The 18,477-nt window shown below is 30.3% G+C and overlaps 2 protein-coding genes across 4 annotated transcripts; one reads left to right on the top strand and one right to left on the bottom strand.

The window, feature by feature from the left end:
• Positions 1-5,084: 5,084 nt before the first annotated feature.
• Positions 5,085-11,362, top strand: LOC123290986 (trifunctional enzyme subunit beta, mitochondrial). The gene is made up of 7 exons (XM_044871400.1): positions 5,085-5,242; positions 6,964-7,129; positions 7,325-7,512; positions 7,836-8,023; positions 8,083-8,604; positions 8,917-9,156; positions 11,210-11,362. Exons 1-7 carry the CDS (start codon positions 5,173-5,175, stop codon positions 11,255-11,257), a joined length of 1,422 nt encoding a protein of 473 aa, XP_044727335.1. The 5' UTR covers positions 5,085-5,172; the 3' UTR covers positions 11,258-11,362.
• Positions 11,363-11,495: 133 nt separating this feature from the next.
• On the bottom strand, positions 11,496-12,903 carry LOC123291015 (exosome complex component RRP41). Of its 3 annotated transcripts, none has more exons than XM_044871436.1 (3): positions 12,659-12,903; positions 12,462-12,598; positions 11,496-12,189 (listed from the first exon to the last, which is right to left on the bottom strand). In XM_044871436.1, exons 1-3 carry the CDS (start codon positions 12,830-12,832, stop codon positions 11,724-11,726), a joined length of 777 nt encoding a protein of 258 aa, XP_044727371.1. In that variant the 5' UTR covers positions 12,833-12,903; the 3' UTR covers positions 11,496-11,723. The 3 variants fall into 3 exon arrangements, with proteins under 3 accessions (XP_044727371.1, XP_044727372.1, XP_044727370.1); XM_044871437.1 differs by having other exon boundaries at positions 12,462-12,586; XM_044871435.1 differs by having other exon boundaries at positions 12,462-12,903.
• Between the last annotated feature and the right edge of the window lie 5,574 nt (positions 12,904-18,477).

Genomic DNA, 18,477 nt, shown 5'->3' with positions numbered 1-18,477 from the left:
ATAAAATTGCCAAATTTGATCTGAACTGAATGAAATTTTTTTTGAAATCCAGTAATTTTGGGTCATTTATTTCGGTAAAATTCTCTTTTGTACTAAATATCGGGACCAATACCCCATATTCTAGAAAATCCTAAAAGAAATTTTAGGATTACATACCTGGTTTCTCCAAATTTGATATAATTTGGATGTAATAGAGCAAATACATTCAAATTTGATCCTATGTGAATGGAATTACTCTGTTCGTATATTAGAGTATGTATTATATAAGTTATAAAAGATGAATTTTTCTTTAATATATAAAAATGCAATACGTTTAAGATATTACTCTTTATTGATAAAAGGATTAAATTAATCCTGGACAATAATTGACACTATATTTAAGGTTATATAGCATATTAAGGTATATGGCGAACTATGTCACAAGTGTCGCCACTCGTGGCTGAGTTAGTCATAAGTGGCTGAGTTTACGGCGTCTATCTGGGCAGGGTTTAGTCATCGGTTGTTGCGTGTTCCGTACTGCACATTAGGCTATCTAAGTGATTGAAAACATCTATGTTGAAAACTAAAAAAAAAGACAGCCTGCTCCACAGTACAAAGTACGCAACCAAGAGCAACGCTACGACAAGATCTCGCCCAGAAAGACGCCTTTTTTCCTGCTACCCTCTGCACTCGAATTTTACGTCCTTATGCATATATGTTATTGGTTTTCACATTAATTTTCAAGAAACCTAAACGCCAGAAAATTCTTTCCTTTGAGATATGTGTTTATAAAAATTTGTTGAGAAAATTTTAAAATTTATTTCTAATTTAATATACCTTAAACTTTTCCTACGCTTCCTTTGACACGAATGAACAATAATCATAACATTTTTCGAGCAGGTAAAAAGTGCCCAACTTACATTTAAAAACATTTTATTATACTTAGTTTTTTGTATCTGGATGCAGTGACATAGGAAGGAGTTGCATAGGGAGGTATCCCATATGTAGAAATTTAATTATAATGATGTAATTTACGTATGATGTAGGTGATAAATTTCTCAATTAAACGTAGTATGTATAACGTAGAACCTAGTTAAGGTTTCATTATTATTCATAGCATTATTCATCATGTGAAGAGCTATAAGCTAACGTAGTTCTGACTGCCAGTGCCATGGCAGAGAAGATGAATAGAAATGATGTGTATATGTATGGGTGGATGGGTTATACAAAACAAATGAAGCTTATATTAACTCTGTCACACAATTCAACCACAATATTCTGAAATAAATTAGTTATATTTGCCTCTGAACCTCTCTCTATGTTAACAATAAACTGAGCAACTAATTTGACTACATACAAGGTGTATCTGATAGATTGGAGGTAAATGTGTAGAAACTTTCAAAATCTAGAAATCAATAAAGTAGCTTAGTAAACTGAGAGTTTATGGATAGTTTGCCAAAACTCGAAGTCAACGAAAATTCATCCTTATACACAATACGTATTATAATAAAGTTTAAAGTTATTTCTTTGGCCTCTTAATAGACCTTCTCATCATACCATAAGTGCAAGTGCGGAGTTTATTTTTTCGGTCTGACAGCAATGAGTTGAACTAAGATAGAGGATAATTTTTATTCATTTTATCACATTGGTTATAAATCATTTAGTCTGAAACAAAAGTTAATCGTGATTTTAAAATCAAACGCTAGTCAACGCTACTAAATGAAGGATAAGATTGTATTTATATTGAAATGTAGGTATTTTATGAGAATGCAGGTAGGCTGAAGACTGTTTGTCAATGCGGTTTTATTCTCGAATTAACTAAAAATAAAATTTGCGAACAGAATAAGAGTTTGTGATTCTTTTGATTGTTTATTTATAAACTGATAATTTCATATTGTTTTGCAAATCTTTTCCAACTTAAATTATTGGTTACTGATGAGTATAATATGCCTCAGATTAGTGGATGCCTGTAAGAGAAATGAGTGACACGAGTTTTCTGTAACTGTAACGATTACCTTTTGAACAGAACTCATTTTTAGATATAATCGGTGAGAAAGATTCTAAGTATATTAGGGTATTCGCTTGTACCATTAAGTTATATAGACTGAGCGTCAAACGATTTTAAGCGTGCCAATATGTGAGGTAATTGCTTAGGTCAAATCCATCATGGTGGCGGTGTAGAAATGTAAAAACAAAGTGTTGTTGTCATACTTATCATTGTAGATTAGTAAGAAAAAATGTGAAGTGATAAGTAAGTGAAATCACGATGTTTTATGTAAAACATTTTGTGATATGAAAATTTGAAATTCAATGTATGTTTTTTTGATAAATGTCCCTATATTCAATGTATATTTTTTTTATCCTCATATTCTTTTGATATATGTCTCTAGCTGACCCAAGCAATTACCTCAGATGCAGGCACACCTCTCACTGTACAGAAAGATAGGCGATGTACAGTCTATGTACTATAATGTCAATGGGTATTAGACAACAATTTTTTTAGTTTACAGCGATTCAATCTCAAAATAAATGTTATAATAATTTTTCTGCTTGCATCTTTTTAAGAACACCCAGTATGTTTCTATAATATCCTTATTGTGTATTTTAACAATATTTGAGTAACTGTATTATTATGATTGTTACCTACACTAGTATCCTCAGTCCTTGTGTGTAATGAAATCCATTGTTATTAAAACTATAAAGGTAGGTATACACATCTATATTCTATTATTACTAATGTAGAAAATGGTTTTGTTTTATCAAAATACACAGGTGATTTCATTTTATTTCAACAAATTGTTGAATATTTGTAATCAATGTTTCAAAAATTTTATTATTCAGTTATTTTAAACAAATTTTATAATAGCAAGGCTAAAAGTATTCACAGATGTGTTTTAAAGTATACAGGAAAAATATTGTAAAAAATTTTCAAGGGTTTTATAAAATGGCTATTATATATTGCCTATATTTGAACAAATTCAAATAATGCATTTAGTCTCCAAAAACATGCATTCAGCCTCCAATATCTGCAGTTTATTATATAATTATTACAGTTATAACTGAGTCAAAACACATTTGAAGTTTATGAATTTTCAAAAATGCATAAGTAGTTAGCTAAATGGAGGATCACACAAAAACATGGCAAGTGGTCCTCAAAACTAAAAAGTTAGGATTCCACTGGTTCAGACATTATAGCACGACACGAATTTAAATAAACAGTACTTTACTAATAAGTTCATTAAAAATTTAATTATTTCCTTCCAAAATCAAATTAAAGGTAAGGTCGTATTAAAATATAATCTGTAGGAAATTTTTTATTTTAGATTAGTTCAATTTTTTTAATATTGATCATATAGATACATTATTTGATTTCTATTTTTTTCATTCAAATGTTGCCAATTATTAGAGAGGTCAAATAATTTAATAGAAAGCACAAAGTTCAAAATATATCTAATAAAATTCTAAAAGACAAATGTGTTCAAATTGGTTCAAATGTTTACATCCTATTGTCATTATTACGCATGCGTATAATATATACAAATTTAAAAAAAAGTCTTTTGAGTATAAAAATTTCAAAAAATAGAAGGGCAAACAAGAGCTTATTGTAATAAACTTTATCATGTTGAGCTCTTTATTAATTAAGTGTACTTCTCTTTAAATATTACAAAATAAATGATATAAAAACTTGTTATACAAAACTCCTATTTTTTTATTTTGTAGTGTACTACACCACGAGTAGTGAAATCAAAGTCCAAAGTTAAATTCAGGGACGTAGTGGAAGTGAAAAATTCAGGGGGACAAATAAAATATTTAAAATAAAAATAAATTCTTGGTGATTTTTTCTTGGAGACCTGTTTTGTCTACTTTAGATCTCTAATTTTCATGAACACATATGCCTCCTTCGTGTAGAGTTCTTTATCTTCTTAACCTTAAAATTTATTTCCTCGCTTTGAGTAGCACCTCACAGTTTCCTTAAATGCTCTGGTGCTTGTAATAAATATCTTCCCTTTGTTTAAGAGTGGTATAAAGTTCACTGTTCCTTTTTTATCGAGATTATATACGCTCCTCGAAATCATTGATCGACGAAGTCGTGAATCGACTGCCTACGCTTTGTTCTTGCCTAGATACGCCAGTCCGTTTTATTTAATGTTGCCCTTGATATTGGTGTATCCGATGACTCAGAATGTATGACAACTAGCGTCTATATGTCATGGCTTTTCATGTGGTCATTTTCGATTTTCTGACATGCCCGGTCATTCGTAAACATAGTGCCAATTCTTACTGATTTATCATTCGTATCTATTAATGCTTTGTAGTGCAGCGGACAGTGGCGGATTTACCTTTAGACGGAGTAGATAACTGCCTAGGAGCCGCGAGGAAAGATGAGAAGGGTGCCACAAAGGGACTTCAAGTTGATTTATGAAGAGAAAAAAGGAGGAAAGACAAATTTTTATGATTAGGGTCGCACACAAGGGGTGCCAAATTAATTAAGAAAGAGTAAAAAAAAATGAAGGAAGGACAAATTTTTATGAGAAGGTTTCACAAAAGGGGAAGGGCCTCAAGTTGATTTACGAAGACTAAAAAAACCACACACACATTTCCTATATGAGTACCGGACAATTGAATTGCCTATGAGCTCCGACGTGGGTTAATTCGACACATGTCGCAAAACCATCGAAGAATTTGGTTGAATCTAGCAAAAAGTTAGAAGGAAATTGGGCGTTTATCTTTAAAGTAAATCCTTCTTTATAAAAATGGTGTTTTGGCAAAAAACCGACAAACAAAGGTCTAAGATAAAATTTTTCGAATAGGACCTGAAAAGTGTAAAGATGTTTAAAGTTAAAGGTAAGTACTTTATATATTGTTGCTAGATTTACTCTCAAGAGATGTAACCAGAGCGTGGAATGTAATAGCGATATTTAAACACTGATTATCATCAAAATTAGCAAATAATTTATTAATTTCTATGATAACAAAATACAATAACGTTGAAATTAATATATTCTCCTCTGCAAACAATTGTTTGCTACGTATCTTCAAAGCAACATAATACACTTGTATACGTAGGAACGTATTCATAGGCATACGCCACGACACAGATCACTAAGTAAAAACATTGTAGAAATCAGTTGTGTTCTGTCAGTGCTGGGCTGGTGATAATCGTACAAGGGTTTATAAAATTAAAATAAAATCATGGCATCTCATATTGCAAGAAATATCATCAAAAGCCCATTTGCTTTAACTTTAGGACAAAATAATTATGGTGAGTATTATTATTTTAACATAAATTTTTATAAAATTTGAGAAAAGTATGAAAGTTTAATGAAATATGTAGACAACTCAAAGTTCATATCTACAAATGTAATAATCAATAGAAAAGGATGTAAATAGTATTTAACAAGGTTATTTTATATGTGTATCCTTTATTATTATATATATTTTTTTAATGAATAATTTGTACCCTGGACTTTGGACAAATGTTGTTTGTGACAAAAATTGTTATGAATTATTCAAATTAATTTTATCCAAACTATTTTTAATTATTTATTAATCCTGAAATATCAGATTTTGAGATTAGGGTTTATTGAACGTGACTTTGAAATTTTTTTGGCAATTCAGTAACATGAGATATTTCGTAATAATTTAATAACGCCGGCCTTCATTTAATAACTAAATTAAAAGATTCTATAAAAGTTTTAAATAAAATTTTTTTAACCTGAAATGTTTTTATTTAATTTCATTTAGTTCATGTATAGCCCGTAATTGAAAGAAGATTTCCAGGGATAGATTTATTATTTTCTCAAAATATTTATTAAAGTAGGAACTGAAATTGTAGTTGTAAATTGAACAATTTTTAGTCATGTGATGAATGTTGAGCAGTGACGGGTTAATCATTAGATCTTAGACGGATTAGGCAACTGAAAAAAAAGTGAAAATACTCAAGTTTTATGAGAATGGGACGCACACAAGGAAGCGCCAAGTTGATAACGAAGTTTAAGAATAATCGGCCCCTTACGATTTTCACATTGTTTGTGGGCTTTAGAGAATTGCATCACCTAGGGGCCCCAACATGTCTTAATCCGGTACTGATGATGAGTACACTCTTTAATTATGCTTTCGAGCCTCCATAGCCTCTCCCTGAATTTTTCCTTGTTGGATTGTATGCACTATTCTATTTTTCCCACTAGTGAGTGACATCGAACAACTTGGTGACAGAGAATTAAAGCCTTCTCAAGTAAATAAATTTTTTAAACTCAACTCGGGAGGTTAGACGTTATTTAGAATTTAAAAGGTGGTGGGTCTATTGTCGGTTTAGCAAAAGTTGAGTTCATTTACACCCTCTTTCTTAAAATTTTCTATCCGACTTTCACTTTTTTTGAACTGTGTTATCAATGACGTTACTATTAACATACCTATAACACTTGAGGCAGTTAAACCTTCGAAATTTTTATCATACATTTATTAATTCTTCAAAAAAGACTAAAAATAAAGATTTGAATTTTTGCCTCATTCTGATTTCAATCTAAAATTCTACATTAATTCGTATCAATAATTCATTGTAGAGACTCTTCTTCAAAGTACAAGCGAAATTATCCAAAAAGGAAAAAACATTCTTTCTTATGTTCTAGAAGCGAAAGTATAACAAATCGATTAATTTTAAATCAAGTTTAGCTTAGTTGAGTTTAATCAAGTGAGGATTTTTGGTATTAACTTTTGATTATTACGCTAAACGAAATTTTTGATTAAACAAATCTGATTTGTATCATAGTGTATTTTTCGGGAGGAATTTTCAGGTTTCGATATCTGGTGAACTAAGCCAAATATTGACTTATCTAAGTCTTAACCCTTTACAATCAAAGTCGAATGTCGACCACATACTAATTTAATTGTAGAACATGCTTTATTGATTCAATTTATCGCCTAAGAAATCGCACTTTTTTAAACATTATATTTTACTAATAGTTAAATTTCATGTAATTTTAGGAGCAATTCGTACAATCACAACAGGAACACAATTATGCGCCAAAAAACAAGCAAAAACTATTGGAAAGAATGTAGTACTTGTAGACGGTGTACGAACACCGTTTTTACTATCAGGTACAGATTATTCAAAATTAATGGCCCATGATTTAGCCAGACAAGCACTTCTGTAAGTATCCTAATTAATAAATAATTAAGCGTGGGTTCTGAAATTCAATCCAGCTTAGAGTAATATGTTGACACAATTAGTTAACCAATCAGCAACTCTTTGAAGGTTAGCATGCAGGGTTGATTTCAGAATACACCGCTCTTAAATAACAAGGTACTCAGAGCGTGATTATTAATGTAAAAATTATTTTTTTAGAGGTATCATCAAGAAAACTGGAATTTCAACAGACTTAGTTGATTATATCATCTATGGAACTGTAATCCAAGAAGTAAAGACATCAAACATTGCTCGAGAAGCTGCATTAGCTGCTGGATATAGTGACAAAACACCAGCTCACACTGTTACTATGGCGTGTATTTCTTCAAATGTTGCCATTACCACAGGTAAATATAATCATTCCGACTCAGTAAAAACTTTATTTATATAAGTAATGAAGGAAATTCTTCACATGATAAGGGATTGTTCATAAACTAAATCACGACGAAACATACTTTTTAAATGTCGAGAGCGCCCTAGCCTATCGGCGCACCTCTAGCTGCCATATCTTAGCAATTATATAATATTCCATCCCGTGGGAATTTCGAGATAAAATATGTAAATCTGGATCTCCAGATATTTACATATCGCGTTTCATCACAATCCGTTCAGTAGTTCTTACCCACAATTTTTTTGAATTTGTAATTTAAACAATAACTTTTTCTTACAGGTATTGGTTATATTAATTCAGGTGTATTCGATGTCATAGTTTGCGGTGGCGTTGAATTTATGTCCGATATTCCAATTAGACACAGTCGAAAAATGCGTTCTCTCTTGTTGCGTGCAAACAAAGCTAAAACACCAATGCAAAAATTGGCCTTATTAGCAACAATTCGACCAGATTTCTTCGCTCCAGAAGTATGTACCTCGTTACAATCAAGAATTTCGCAGGATTAATAAATAATTTGTAATTTTAGTTACCAGCTGTTGCTGAATTCAGTTCAGGAGAAACAATGGGTCATTCAGCTGATCGATTAGCAGCCGCATTCAAAGCAACACGTAAAGAACAAGATGACTATGCAATTCGATCCCATACATTAGCTAAAGAAGCTGCTGATAAGGGACATTTTACTGATTTAATTCCTGTTCAATTCCCTGGTAGCGACAAACCAATTTCAAAAGATAATGGTATTCGTGTATCAACACCCGAACAAATGGCGAAATTGAAACCAGCTTTTGTTAAACCACATGGAACGGTTACCGCTGCAAATTCATCATTCTTAACAGACGGAGCATCAGCTTGTTTAATCATGAGCGAAGAAAAGGCCAAAGAATTAGGATTGAAACCAAAAGCTTACTTAAGAAATTTCACATATGTATCACAAGATCCAATTGATCAATTGCTTTTGGGACCCACATATGCTACACCTAAAGTTTTGGAACAATCCGGTTTAGGAGTATCTGATATTGATGTTTGGGAAGTTCATGAAGCTTTCGCTGTAAGTTAAGGCTCATTGCAAAACGTCTTTAAATTAAACATCTTAACACACAGTTATCAAACAAAAATATTTTGTACAAAACGTTTTGCATAAAACCTTTTGTTTAAAAAAATCTGTTTTTGTTCTTCATGATTTCATTTACGACATGTTGTAAATTGTTCGATGATCCTTGCCGGTAGCAGAGTCACTTATACATGAATATAAAATATTCCGTTTTGTATAAGAACGTTTTTGTCTGATTACTGTGCTTCGATTTTATTATAGTATTTTATTTTATCGTATTCAATAATAATTTTTTTTTTCATGTTTTAGGGACAAATTGTAGCAAATTTAAAAGCCATGGATTCAGATTGGTTTGCACAAAATTATCTAAAACGTAGCAGCAAAGTTGGTGCACCTCCATTAGAAAAATTCAACAACTGGGGTGGTTCTTTAAGTATTGGTCATCCATTTGCTGCAACCGGTGTAAGATTAGCAATGCACAGCGCTCACAGATTAGTTAAAGAAGATGGACAATTTGCACTTATTACAGCTTGTGCCGCTGGTGGACAGGTAAAAAATATTCATTATTATTTTTCAGGTTGAATTTAAAGTGAAATAGGCGAGAAAAATAAACACTTTGGGAGAAAACAACCTTGTGCAGTTGTCAGTTCTTATTAATATTTACTCTCGTTGGGATAGGGAAGTGCAAAAAAGGCCACGGAAAGTCGCATATATCTTGTAAAAAAATTTGCTAATTTCGTAAAACAATTGACATCCATGAGATATAAAAAAAAAATATATTCTATGAAAAAACGCAACATTTCGGCCAAAGGTCAAAGATAAAAGGTCGCAACTAGTTAAAGATAAACTAGTTTTTTGTGAAGCTACCATTTTTGGGTCTCGAATTATGAACCTTAATAGGGAATATTCATGAAATTTAAATTTGGTTCAAATATTTTTCTTCCGTAACTTTAATGACTGGACATTTCAACTAAACCATTCTTTTAGTAATTAATATATTTTTAATTACTTAAAATTAATTAATAACAAGTGAAAAGAAACAATTGACTGAGTTAATTGTTGAAATACCATGCATAGTCAGTGTTGAGTTCAGTTCTTTATCACATAACACATACAAAAATGTATTCGGTGTGTGCGTAGTCATTGTAGGGACAATAAAATCGATGCCAGCGCTTTAAGTGAAAAATTTTGGAGTTAAAGGGGGCTGTTATGACTAATTTGCAATTCTTTACATGTTAATGTAATAGAAATGTCAAATTAAAATTATTGAAAAAAACGAATTAATTAAACTTAATGCATTAAAAATTGTGAAAATAAGAAATCAAATTGAACAAATATTATTTTTCAAATGTAAATTATCATAATTATTTATTTAAATTTGTGAGACAAGAATATTAAATTTTAAATGTATGTCTTAAATGCAATCCATACAATTATATATGCATCCACACAATTCTATAATTAAAGTAGTGTATCGTTACCATGGAAACGAAACTCACGCACGGAGCGAATAGACAGTGTTGATGCGCAATCGTTTGTTTTTTTGACGTCACGTAAATAACAAAAGATATTCACTTTTAAATAGACACACACAACTGATATTTCTATATTAATACATACTATAAAATTTGCACCTAATTAACGCCCTCGTGGGTAAACAGTGATGTTTACAAAAAAATGTTTCAAACAAAAGTTTTTTATTTTTTTATAAGGAACATTTTTTACATTTAAACTTTTGTTCTATCTCTAACGGTACACAAGATGGGTCCTACGGACCCATTGACCTATGATGCTCATTTACGGACTTGACCTCACTTTTTACGTCCTGAGTACGCTGTAAAAATTTCAGCTCGATATCTTTTTTCGTTTTTGAGTTATCGTGTCCACAGACGGACGGACGGACAACCGGAAATGTACTAATTAGGTGATTTTATGAACAGCTATGACAAAATTTTTTTCCTAGCATCATTATTTTTAAGCGTTACAAACTTGGGACTAAACTTAATATACTATGTATATTTCATATATGCATGGTATAAAAGTACAAATTCAATGAGGGCATTTAAAAATTTCTAAAACGGAAATTCAAATTTTTATACAGACGTGACATCAAATTACGGGCTTGTCAAATTTGTTGACATACTGTATGATATTAATTACTTACATTTTATATGGTATTTCATTAAATTATACTATTCTACGGCTTTTTATTAGAAAACTTAATAATAACGAGGGTAAATTCATTTTTTTAAAGTGTAAATTATACATTGAACTGTCAAAAATTGACAGATCACGTACTTATACGTCATCAACAGAGAGCGCCAAAAAACTGCGTTTAAATATCTCAAAATTATAATGTATTTTAAGTATTTTTTTATACTTAAATACAGAATTTTTAAGCAGTATTTATATTTTTTTACTTTGTTATAACGGTGTAAACAATGAATTAAAAATATAAAAAAATACATGAATATTCCCTATTATCAATAAACTATTTTATTTGAAAGATAAGAAATTCTTTATCTCGCTTATTACCGAAATCATTCTAGCTTCCTATTTCTAAAACGAAATAAATTTAAACAATTAATTTTTTGTATTTCAGGGTGTTGGAATGATTCTTGAAAGACATCCAGATGCCACTGCAAATTAAATAATGTATTATAATTTTAAAACGTACTGAATATAAATTTTACCAATTGGTGCCTCTTTCTATTTAATAGGATTTATAAAATTTATATTGTTCTCGAAAACTTAATTATAATTTATTTAAAATTAATTAATTTCAGAAATAATTTTTAAATCGATTTAATATTGTAAGTAATTTAAGAAATAAAATAACAAATTTTTATAAAAAAATATTTTTTTTATTTAAAATAACCATTGCCGTCTAAACCCTGTTTCGTGTCGGAGGTGCGAAAATAAGATTTTTTGTTGTCTCCGAAAAATTAACCTGGCCACGCACCACTTGCACACCCGAGGTAAAGACTGCCCTGTACTTTTGGATATAAGAAATAAAAGTGTTTTTTCTATTCAACGGCGAAGAACGAGAATTATTTTTCGACTTTTTACACCCAAAAATAAGCAGAGCCTTACTTAGGCACAACTACTAAACCCTTTTAAGTTTGAGTTTCCATTTGTGCAGCTGCATCTTTACCCCAACCGCTCATTGAACCTACTTCAGCAATATGTAATCGAACAACTTCATCTAAAATTTTTTTAACACTTTTACATCCTTCAATCGCCACTTCAAGTACTTGTTTTAAATAGTCGATATGAAATCGTTGGCTCATATCCATAAATACGATTTTACCCGATTCCGGGAAACAAGCGACTGTTAAAACAGGTCCACCAATATTCTCTTCCATACGGGAAACATCCACTAATGTTGTATTATTTTGAACTATACTGGCTGTGCATGCACATAAGTATTCTTGTAATGGAATACCGGCATCGATAAGTGCCAGTGTTGCACCATTTATACAAGCGGAAAAATTTCCACCAAAATCTCCTAACACTTCAAAATAGATATCGATTTGGGAACGTGGATATAAGTCTGTTCGAATTACTGCCGATAACGCCTGTCTGAAATTAGAAATTATTAAGTATATTCTCATATCTAGAGAAATTCAAGGGCGAATCTATCTTTTATAATAATTTATTGGGCTAAGAGGCGTTAATTAGCAAATATTTTATCCTCGAAAATTAAGGATCCATATTAATTCAACCCAATTAACTAAAACACTATTGTGGAAAAATAGTCTTTTTTCACTTTGGTAAGGCTACCAATCCGTATGAGTTTTAAACCATCTGTATTCTATTCGCCCTTGAAATATTTGTTCATAAATCATATTTACCTTAAATGCAGCGACATTTCAGTACTTTTTCGATCACCTCTTGGACGTCGTTTTCTATCACAGGATGAAAACACGGCTGTACTATATTGACAATTTATAACGGCTACATCGTGCTGACTTTTTGACTTGATTTTCGGCTTTAAAATAAAATAACAACTTAATATTGAAGCTTTGCTAATATGTATTGTAATTTTTACCTGGTGTGGACCGTATACAGCGACTAAAACTTTCGTTAAACCTTGTTCGATAAACGCACTTCCATCGGGTTCAGAAAATACACCTAACTTACATGATATTTTACGTAATTCATGTGGTAAGCGACCATCCTCACGAAATCCTGCAACATTTATTATATCTACTTCGTCTTCCATTATTTATATTTTATAATGATTTAAATATTTTTAGGTTAACTTTTTAAAAACAAATAATGTGGTGGTGTCTGATTTTGATACAAGCTTTGAGACTCTTTGGGTAGATGGAACCCTAATCGAGATTTTCATTTCCTTTCATTTTTCTGTAAATAAATTTCTTTTGAGGAAATCAATGGAATTTTAAATCCTATTTTTAAATTTGATTCAACCATCAATTTTTTTTTTCATTTTCTAGCAGTTATTTTCAAGAATTGTTTGATAATGTGTTCAAAAAAATGTAACAAAGAACGTATTTCTTACTTTAGTTTAGGCAAACGTTAGATCAAAGAAGTAAAAGATATAGCATGAATGATTAGTAATGAATAAAAACTAAAAATCTATACGGGAAACATTGTTATGATCGATAAGTTCAAAAATCTTCAAAAAACAATTTCAAACCAAAAATTGTGGACACAAAGGGTGACATCTTTGAAATATCTGGAATTTGAACATGTTCCCCAGGATTAAAAACTGATAATTGGCAAGAAGAACATTTAAATTAGAAAGTTTTCCGTAAAAAACAAACGTATTTTCACTTTTGCTTGAAACATTTCTTCCAGGATTAAATAGTTACGGCAGAAATTCAATGCGAAAATAGAAGAATTTCTTCGCTATAAAGTAAAAGATACTCGAAGTCAGAGGCGATAAAATGTTTCCAACAAACTTTGTGTTACTTTTCTCATAAATATCACCGGTCTTCGTTAAACCTCCTTATATCTTATAAAAAATATTTGCCGATGGCAAAATTTGATTATTTTGCATATCTATACTTAATTTTTAATTTTTAACTCGACTTAATTTTTATACTTTGTATCCCAATAGCCCCGAATAATTCAAAGACAAGAAAAATGTGTTTACGATTTGCGATTGAAATGCAAATTTCTATGGTATGTACTATACTAGTCCTATACTATGCAATGGTCAAAGACTCAAAGGAATTCGTTTTTTCCATTTTTTGGAATAAAAATATGATTCCGATTTTATCTCAAAACAAATTTTGAGATTTCCACTCTAGCTAAAAACTATCCAACTTTACTAATATTATGGGGAGTTATTTGCTAATTACTCAAAATAATGATTAACTTTTTTGAAAGTTGACTTCTTCAGCTTTTAGCTTAATAGAAATCTCCCTTATCAAAATTTGCTTACTCATTTTGCCTAAGTGAACTATCATTTCACAGTTACGTTAATGACTAATTGACTTTAGAATACCATTCTATAAATAGAATTTAAAAATATATTTTACGTCAAAATTTTTTGTTATAGGTCAAAGAAAAAAATGTTGATAAAACTTTTAACTCCGGTTTAAGTTTAACGTAATCAAATTTGCAAAAAAAATTTGATTAAAAAATGTTGTCAAAAGTATTGGTATATTGTATAAAAAATAATTTTTGATATCTATTTTTTGTTCACACGTGTTTTATACTGATTCAATCAATTAAAGGAACAAAATAATTTTCAATTAGTTTTTGTGATTTTTGAAATGGGGGGCAACTTCGTGAATAATGGTCATATCGAGAAGAAAACATCGAATACACTTGATTTTTCTTTAATTTCGGTTACTAGCTTTTTAAATACGGCAAGTTCTTGGAATAAATCAACTGCATTAAAGTCTTTTGATTATATTTTCGTGTTACGTTCATAAATCAACATAGGATGTGTTCAAAAAACTCAGCTCAGACTCGTGCCCCGATTTCCGCTTCTAGATCTGAGGTTATCATTTTCAAGCTTGAAATAAAAATCTGTTTTGATAATTCGCTCAGTGCAAAACAGGTTTTTAAAATTTTTTAAAAGTTTATATGAGTTCAATAAAAAGTTTTCTCGGCTTATCAATGCTGAGGTCTAGATTCTTTAGCTCTATTTTGGTATTTTTTTATTTTCTATACGACCCGAGATAATGGCTAGTAAAAGAAGTTGCCCTGATTTAATTACCTTGTATAATAAAAATTGCAATATTACGCAGAAAGAAATAAAGCGTTTTTGCCAAGGACGTTCTCGGTATGCATTCACTTCTGTTCAACACTTTTACACCATATTATTAGCTGTTTTACACTCTATAAAATTTTCCGTATGTTAGACATATTGAAATATGATTACGAATTAAAACGGAGAAATTTTAATCAAAGCTAACTTACAATTTTATCTGTGTCAAATCTTGCGACAGCTGATTTGTGGAAGTGTTAAAACTAGGATAAATAAAAGTGTTTATGTTGGAAATTTTCGGTGTCCGAATTAAAAATTAATCATTATTTTTAAGTTATCAATTTAATAGATGATTATATTGTAAATAAACTTAAAAAATGTTTTTTTATGTATTTCTAACTTGATAACCTTATATTTCCAGAAAACTAATGGAAATGTTTAAATTTTTTTGTATCCACATGTGTGTTTGAAATGATTTAACAAAATAAAAAATATTATTTCAAAAAAATTCGTAAATTTGTTTCTATTTGCGTATTACCTACAATATAAATATAATAATTAGTTCCGCATTAAGGTGAGTTTCACTAAAAGACGGAAATAAGAAAATATTAATATCGTTTCTTTGAGGAGAAAAAACTAGTAGATGAGGGCCTTATGAATGATGGGCGTGAATTATCCCTTATTATGTCAGCTCTCCAGTAGATTTATAGCTCTCCAGATTCTAGGTAGAGGGATCACTAGTTCAAAGAGCTGTTCTTCGATTGTCACATAGAAAAACCATTTTCCCATTTTGAGAGAGTATATTGTAGATCGATAAATTTTCTTTCTATCTGATGCATTTTCTTGTCTAAAATTTGTTTTGCTGATTGTCCTTGAATTTATTCGATAATTTAGTATCGATTTACACGTTTAATATTTCCCTGCAAAATAAATCATCCTCGCAGATTGCCGTTTATCCTACACGTTACCTGTACCTTAATAAAATTAATGTTTGTGTTTGAATTAGGAGGCAAGAAGTAAGGAGGACCACCTTAAATAGGGGTCAAAGTAAAAAAAAGTGTCCAGCTGAAAACATCAGATATCCGTTCTAAAATTTTACCCAAATGGCGCTTGTGTAGCAAAAGGTGTTTGATGTGAACTTCTCTACCCTTCTCTAACAACTTGTTTAGATCTTTATCTTCTTTTACTTACTTTTTTTGAAACTTACACTTTTGCTACAACAGCGCCATCCTTATTTGCTGTTTTTCGATGGACACTTTGTGATACACTAAGATGACCCTCTTTATCTCTACCATCCATAGTTTGAATACAAAGCTACCAAATATGAATATGATTCATATTGAAATAAAATTTATTCAAAAAGAAGTTTAGCGAAAAAAGTAAGTGGGGGAAACCCAAAGATGATTGATTATATATTAAAAAAAAAAAAAAGTGGAAAACAAGTTAAATCTAACTGCAACTGCAGGAAATCGATAATTATGAAAAATGAATCAATTAATTTCAATGAAATTCACAAAAAAATCATGGCACATGGCTTGTATTGTGAAATCGTGTATCAATTAATTATTTTTGAAAACTTTGCATAATTGGTCATTATTTTCTTATACAAATAAATTAAATAAAATGATATATCAGATACAAACTTGCAAAATTTTTTATTGATTTATAAAAAAAAGGTCAAAAAGATATAGAAATTCATTTCATAAGTATATCACGTTCCCATGTAAGTAAAATTTTCAAATAAACAACTTGAGGATAATAGTTGACTTTGATCAATTTTATTAAAAAAAAAAAACTCGTTTAAGCGTGAAAATACTGATCCCGAAACTCTTGCTTTCCAGATTCGATTATAACGTTCCTAGAATATTTCAGGAAGGAATTGGACAGAAAAAAATGTTTGACCACATGAAATATACATTTTGTTAAAATATATCTCCTTCAGGGCCCACAATGATAATATTTAGCTAAATTTATAAAATATTTGCGTAACAGAACAAAAGGAGAGATCTTTAACTCGATTTTCAGATAAATTTTCAACCTTCTACCTCAATTTGGCGGAGTTTTGGGGATGCGCAAGATTTAAAAGCGTGAAAATATATTATTTTTGAAAATATAAAAAGGTAAAAGATTTGGAGCTCAATCTACAAATGGATTTTCAACCATATAGCTCAATTTAGAGAGGATATATTTCGACATAAAAAATAGTGAAGGGGGAAATGGCAGATGCCACTCCCAAAACACACTTTCTTGATACTAAACCAATCTACAAAACATTTTTCATATCTCTAGCTCAATTTTTAGGTGATATGCCAATTCACAAAGTCATTTAAACGTGGAAAAAAGAGAATTTCTTCGGGGAATCTCCTCCGAATTCTTGTAATTCTGCGACACTTTTATGACATCGTTCTGCCTAGTAAACAACTCTGCATACCGAATTTCAACTCTTAAGAACTAAACGGGGCCACTGAAAACGCTCAAAAGAAGCGGGAGAAAAAATAAATATTTGATACGTTGACTAAAAAGAGGCGAAAGTTAAATGAATCATAACGTGAAGATTTTATGGGATAGATTTTGTGACATCTGGAGATCTTTTTCCAATATCCAAGAAGGTCGTTTGATAATCACAAAATATTTTTAAAGATTTAAAATTATCTTACATTAGAAAAAAAAATTGACGCATTTTTTACATTCAGATCTTTCTACCAGAGGTGTATTATCCTGGCCTGCTCACTGTAGTTCGAAACGATTATTTTTTGTTTACTATTTATTAAATACGGTTTATTTAGATATTAATATTTATAATATTTAATGAATTACGTGTAATATATTGTGAGTTATTTTTATAATACGGCCCTTAAGCAATATTCCAAATAGAAAAACGGATTCACAGTGTCAAATTAGCTAACATTCCTTAGTGTGTACATTTTTTTTTTGAACATGTTTAATGAAAATTTGATTAGCCGTTTGAAGATTATCAGTTTTTTTCCGATGTATCTGACGGATAATTTCTAAGAATCTGATGGGAATCTAAGAACAATGCAGCTATTTACTCAGAATTAATGAAATACCCAAAAAAACGAAGTCAAACTTTTGTATAATCTATGCATCATAAAAGAAAACGCTTGTCTGCTAGCTTTTCCACTCTGATAACTGCAATCCTTTTCTTAGGAGGTTTTGATTATTCAAATGATTCTTAACTTAGTTTGATTCAAGTGAAAATTTGCCGATCGTCTGTTCCTATATACATATGCATAAATTTGATGAATAAAATGTGCAAGCGCAGTGAAGATTGATAAACATATATCACTTTCTTGCGCTTCTACCATAAAAAATACGGAATTCTTTAAACGTTGCCCATTTCTAAAAATAATAGAAGCGGTTCCTTTGCCTAAATACACGAAAAGTTTCTAAAACGTGAAAAAGAGTAGTAAATATGTCCAAAAGCTAGAAAAAATGAATTCTTGAATTCTAGCCTCTCCAAAATTAACTAACATGTCACTAGAAACATATCGGAATTCTTTAAATGTTGCCAATTTTTTAATTTACATTGAAGAAAATAATAATTTATTAATCATGAAATCATGGAGCCAAATTACAAAATATGGTCTTTTTTCAATCGCTTTCTAAGCGGCTATAATAGACAGTATCATAAATATTTTTAGGTTGGTAAATTACTAGCGAAA

Source organism: Chrysoperla carnea, chromosome 1 (genome assembly GCF_905475395.1).
Source record: "Chrysoperla carnea chromosome 1, inChrCarn1.1, whole genome shotgun sequence".
Lineage (NCBI taxonomy): Eukaryota > Metazoa > Arthropoda > Insecta > Neuroptera > Chrysopidae > Chrysoperla > Chrysoperla carnea.
This window is presented reverse-complemented; position numbering and strand designations above follow the sequence as displayed.

Bases quoted from the DNA above. Each gene is read 5' to 3' on its own strand.
- LOC123290986 (XM_044871400.1), top strand. From the start codon at position 5,173: ATGGCATCTCATATTGCAAGAAATATCATCAAAAGCCCATTTGCTTTA. The intron at 8,024-8,082 runs GTATGTACCTCG...TTGTAATTTTAG, and splicing joins CAGATTTCTTCGCTCCAGAA to TTACCAGCTGTTGCTGAATT. The intron at 9,157-11,209 runs GTAAAAAATATT...TTTGTATTTCAG, and splicing joins CTTGTGCCGCTGGTGGACAG to GGTGTTGGAATGATTCTTGA.
- LOC123291015 (XM_044871435.1), bottom strand. From the start codon at position 12,832: ATGGAAGACGAAGTAGATATAATAAATGTTGCAGGATTTCGTGAGGAT. The intron at 12,190-12,461 runs GTAAATATGATT...TTCTAATTTCAG, and splicing joins GAAATGTCGCTGCATTTAAG to ACAGGCGTTATCGGCAGTAA.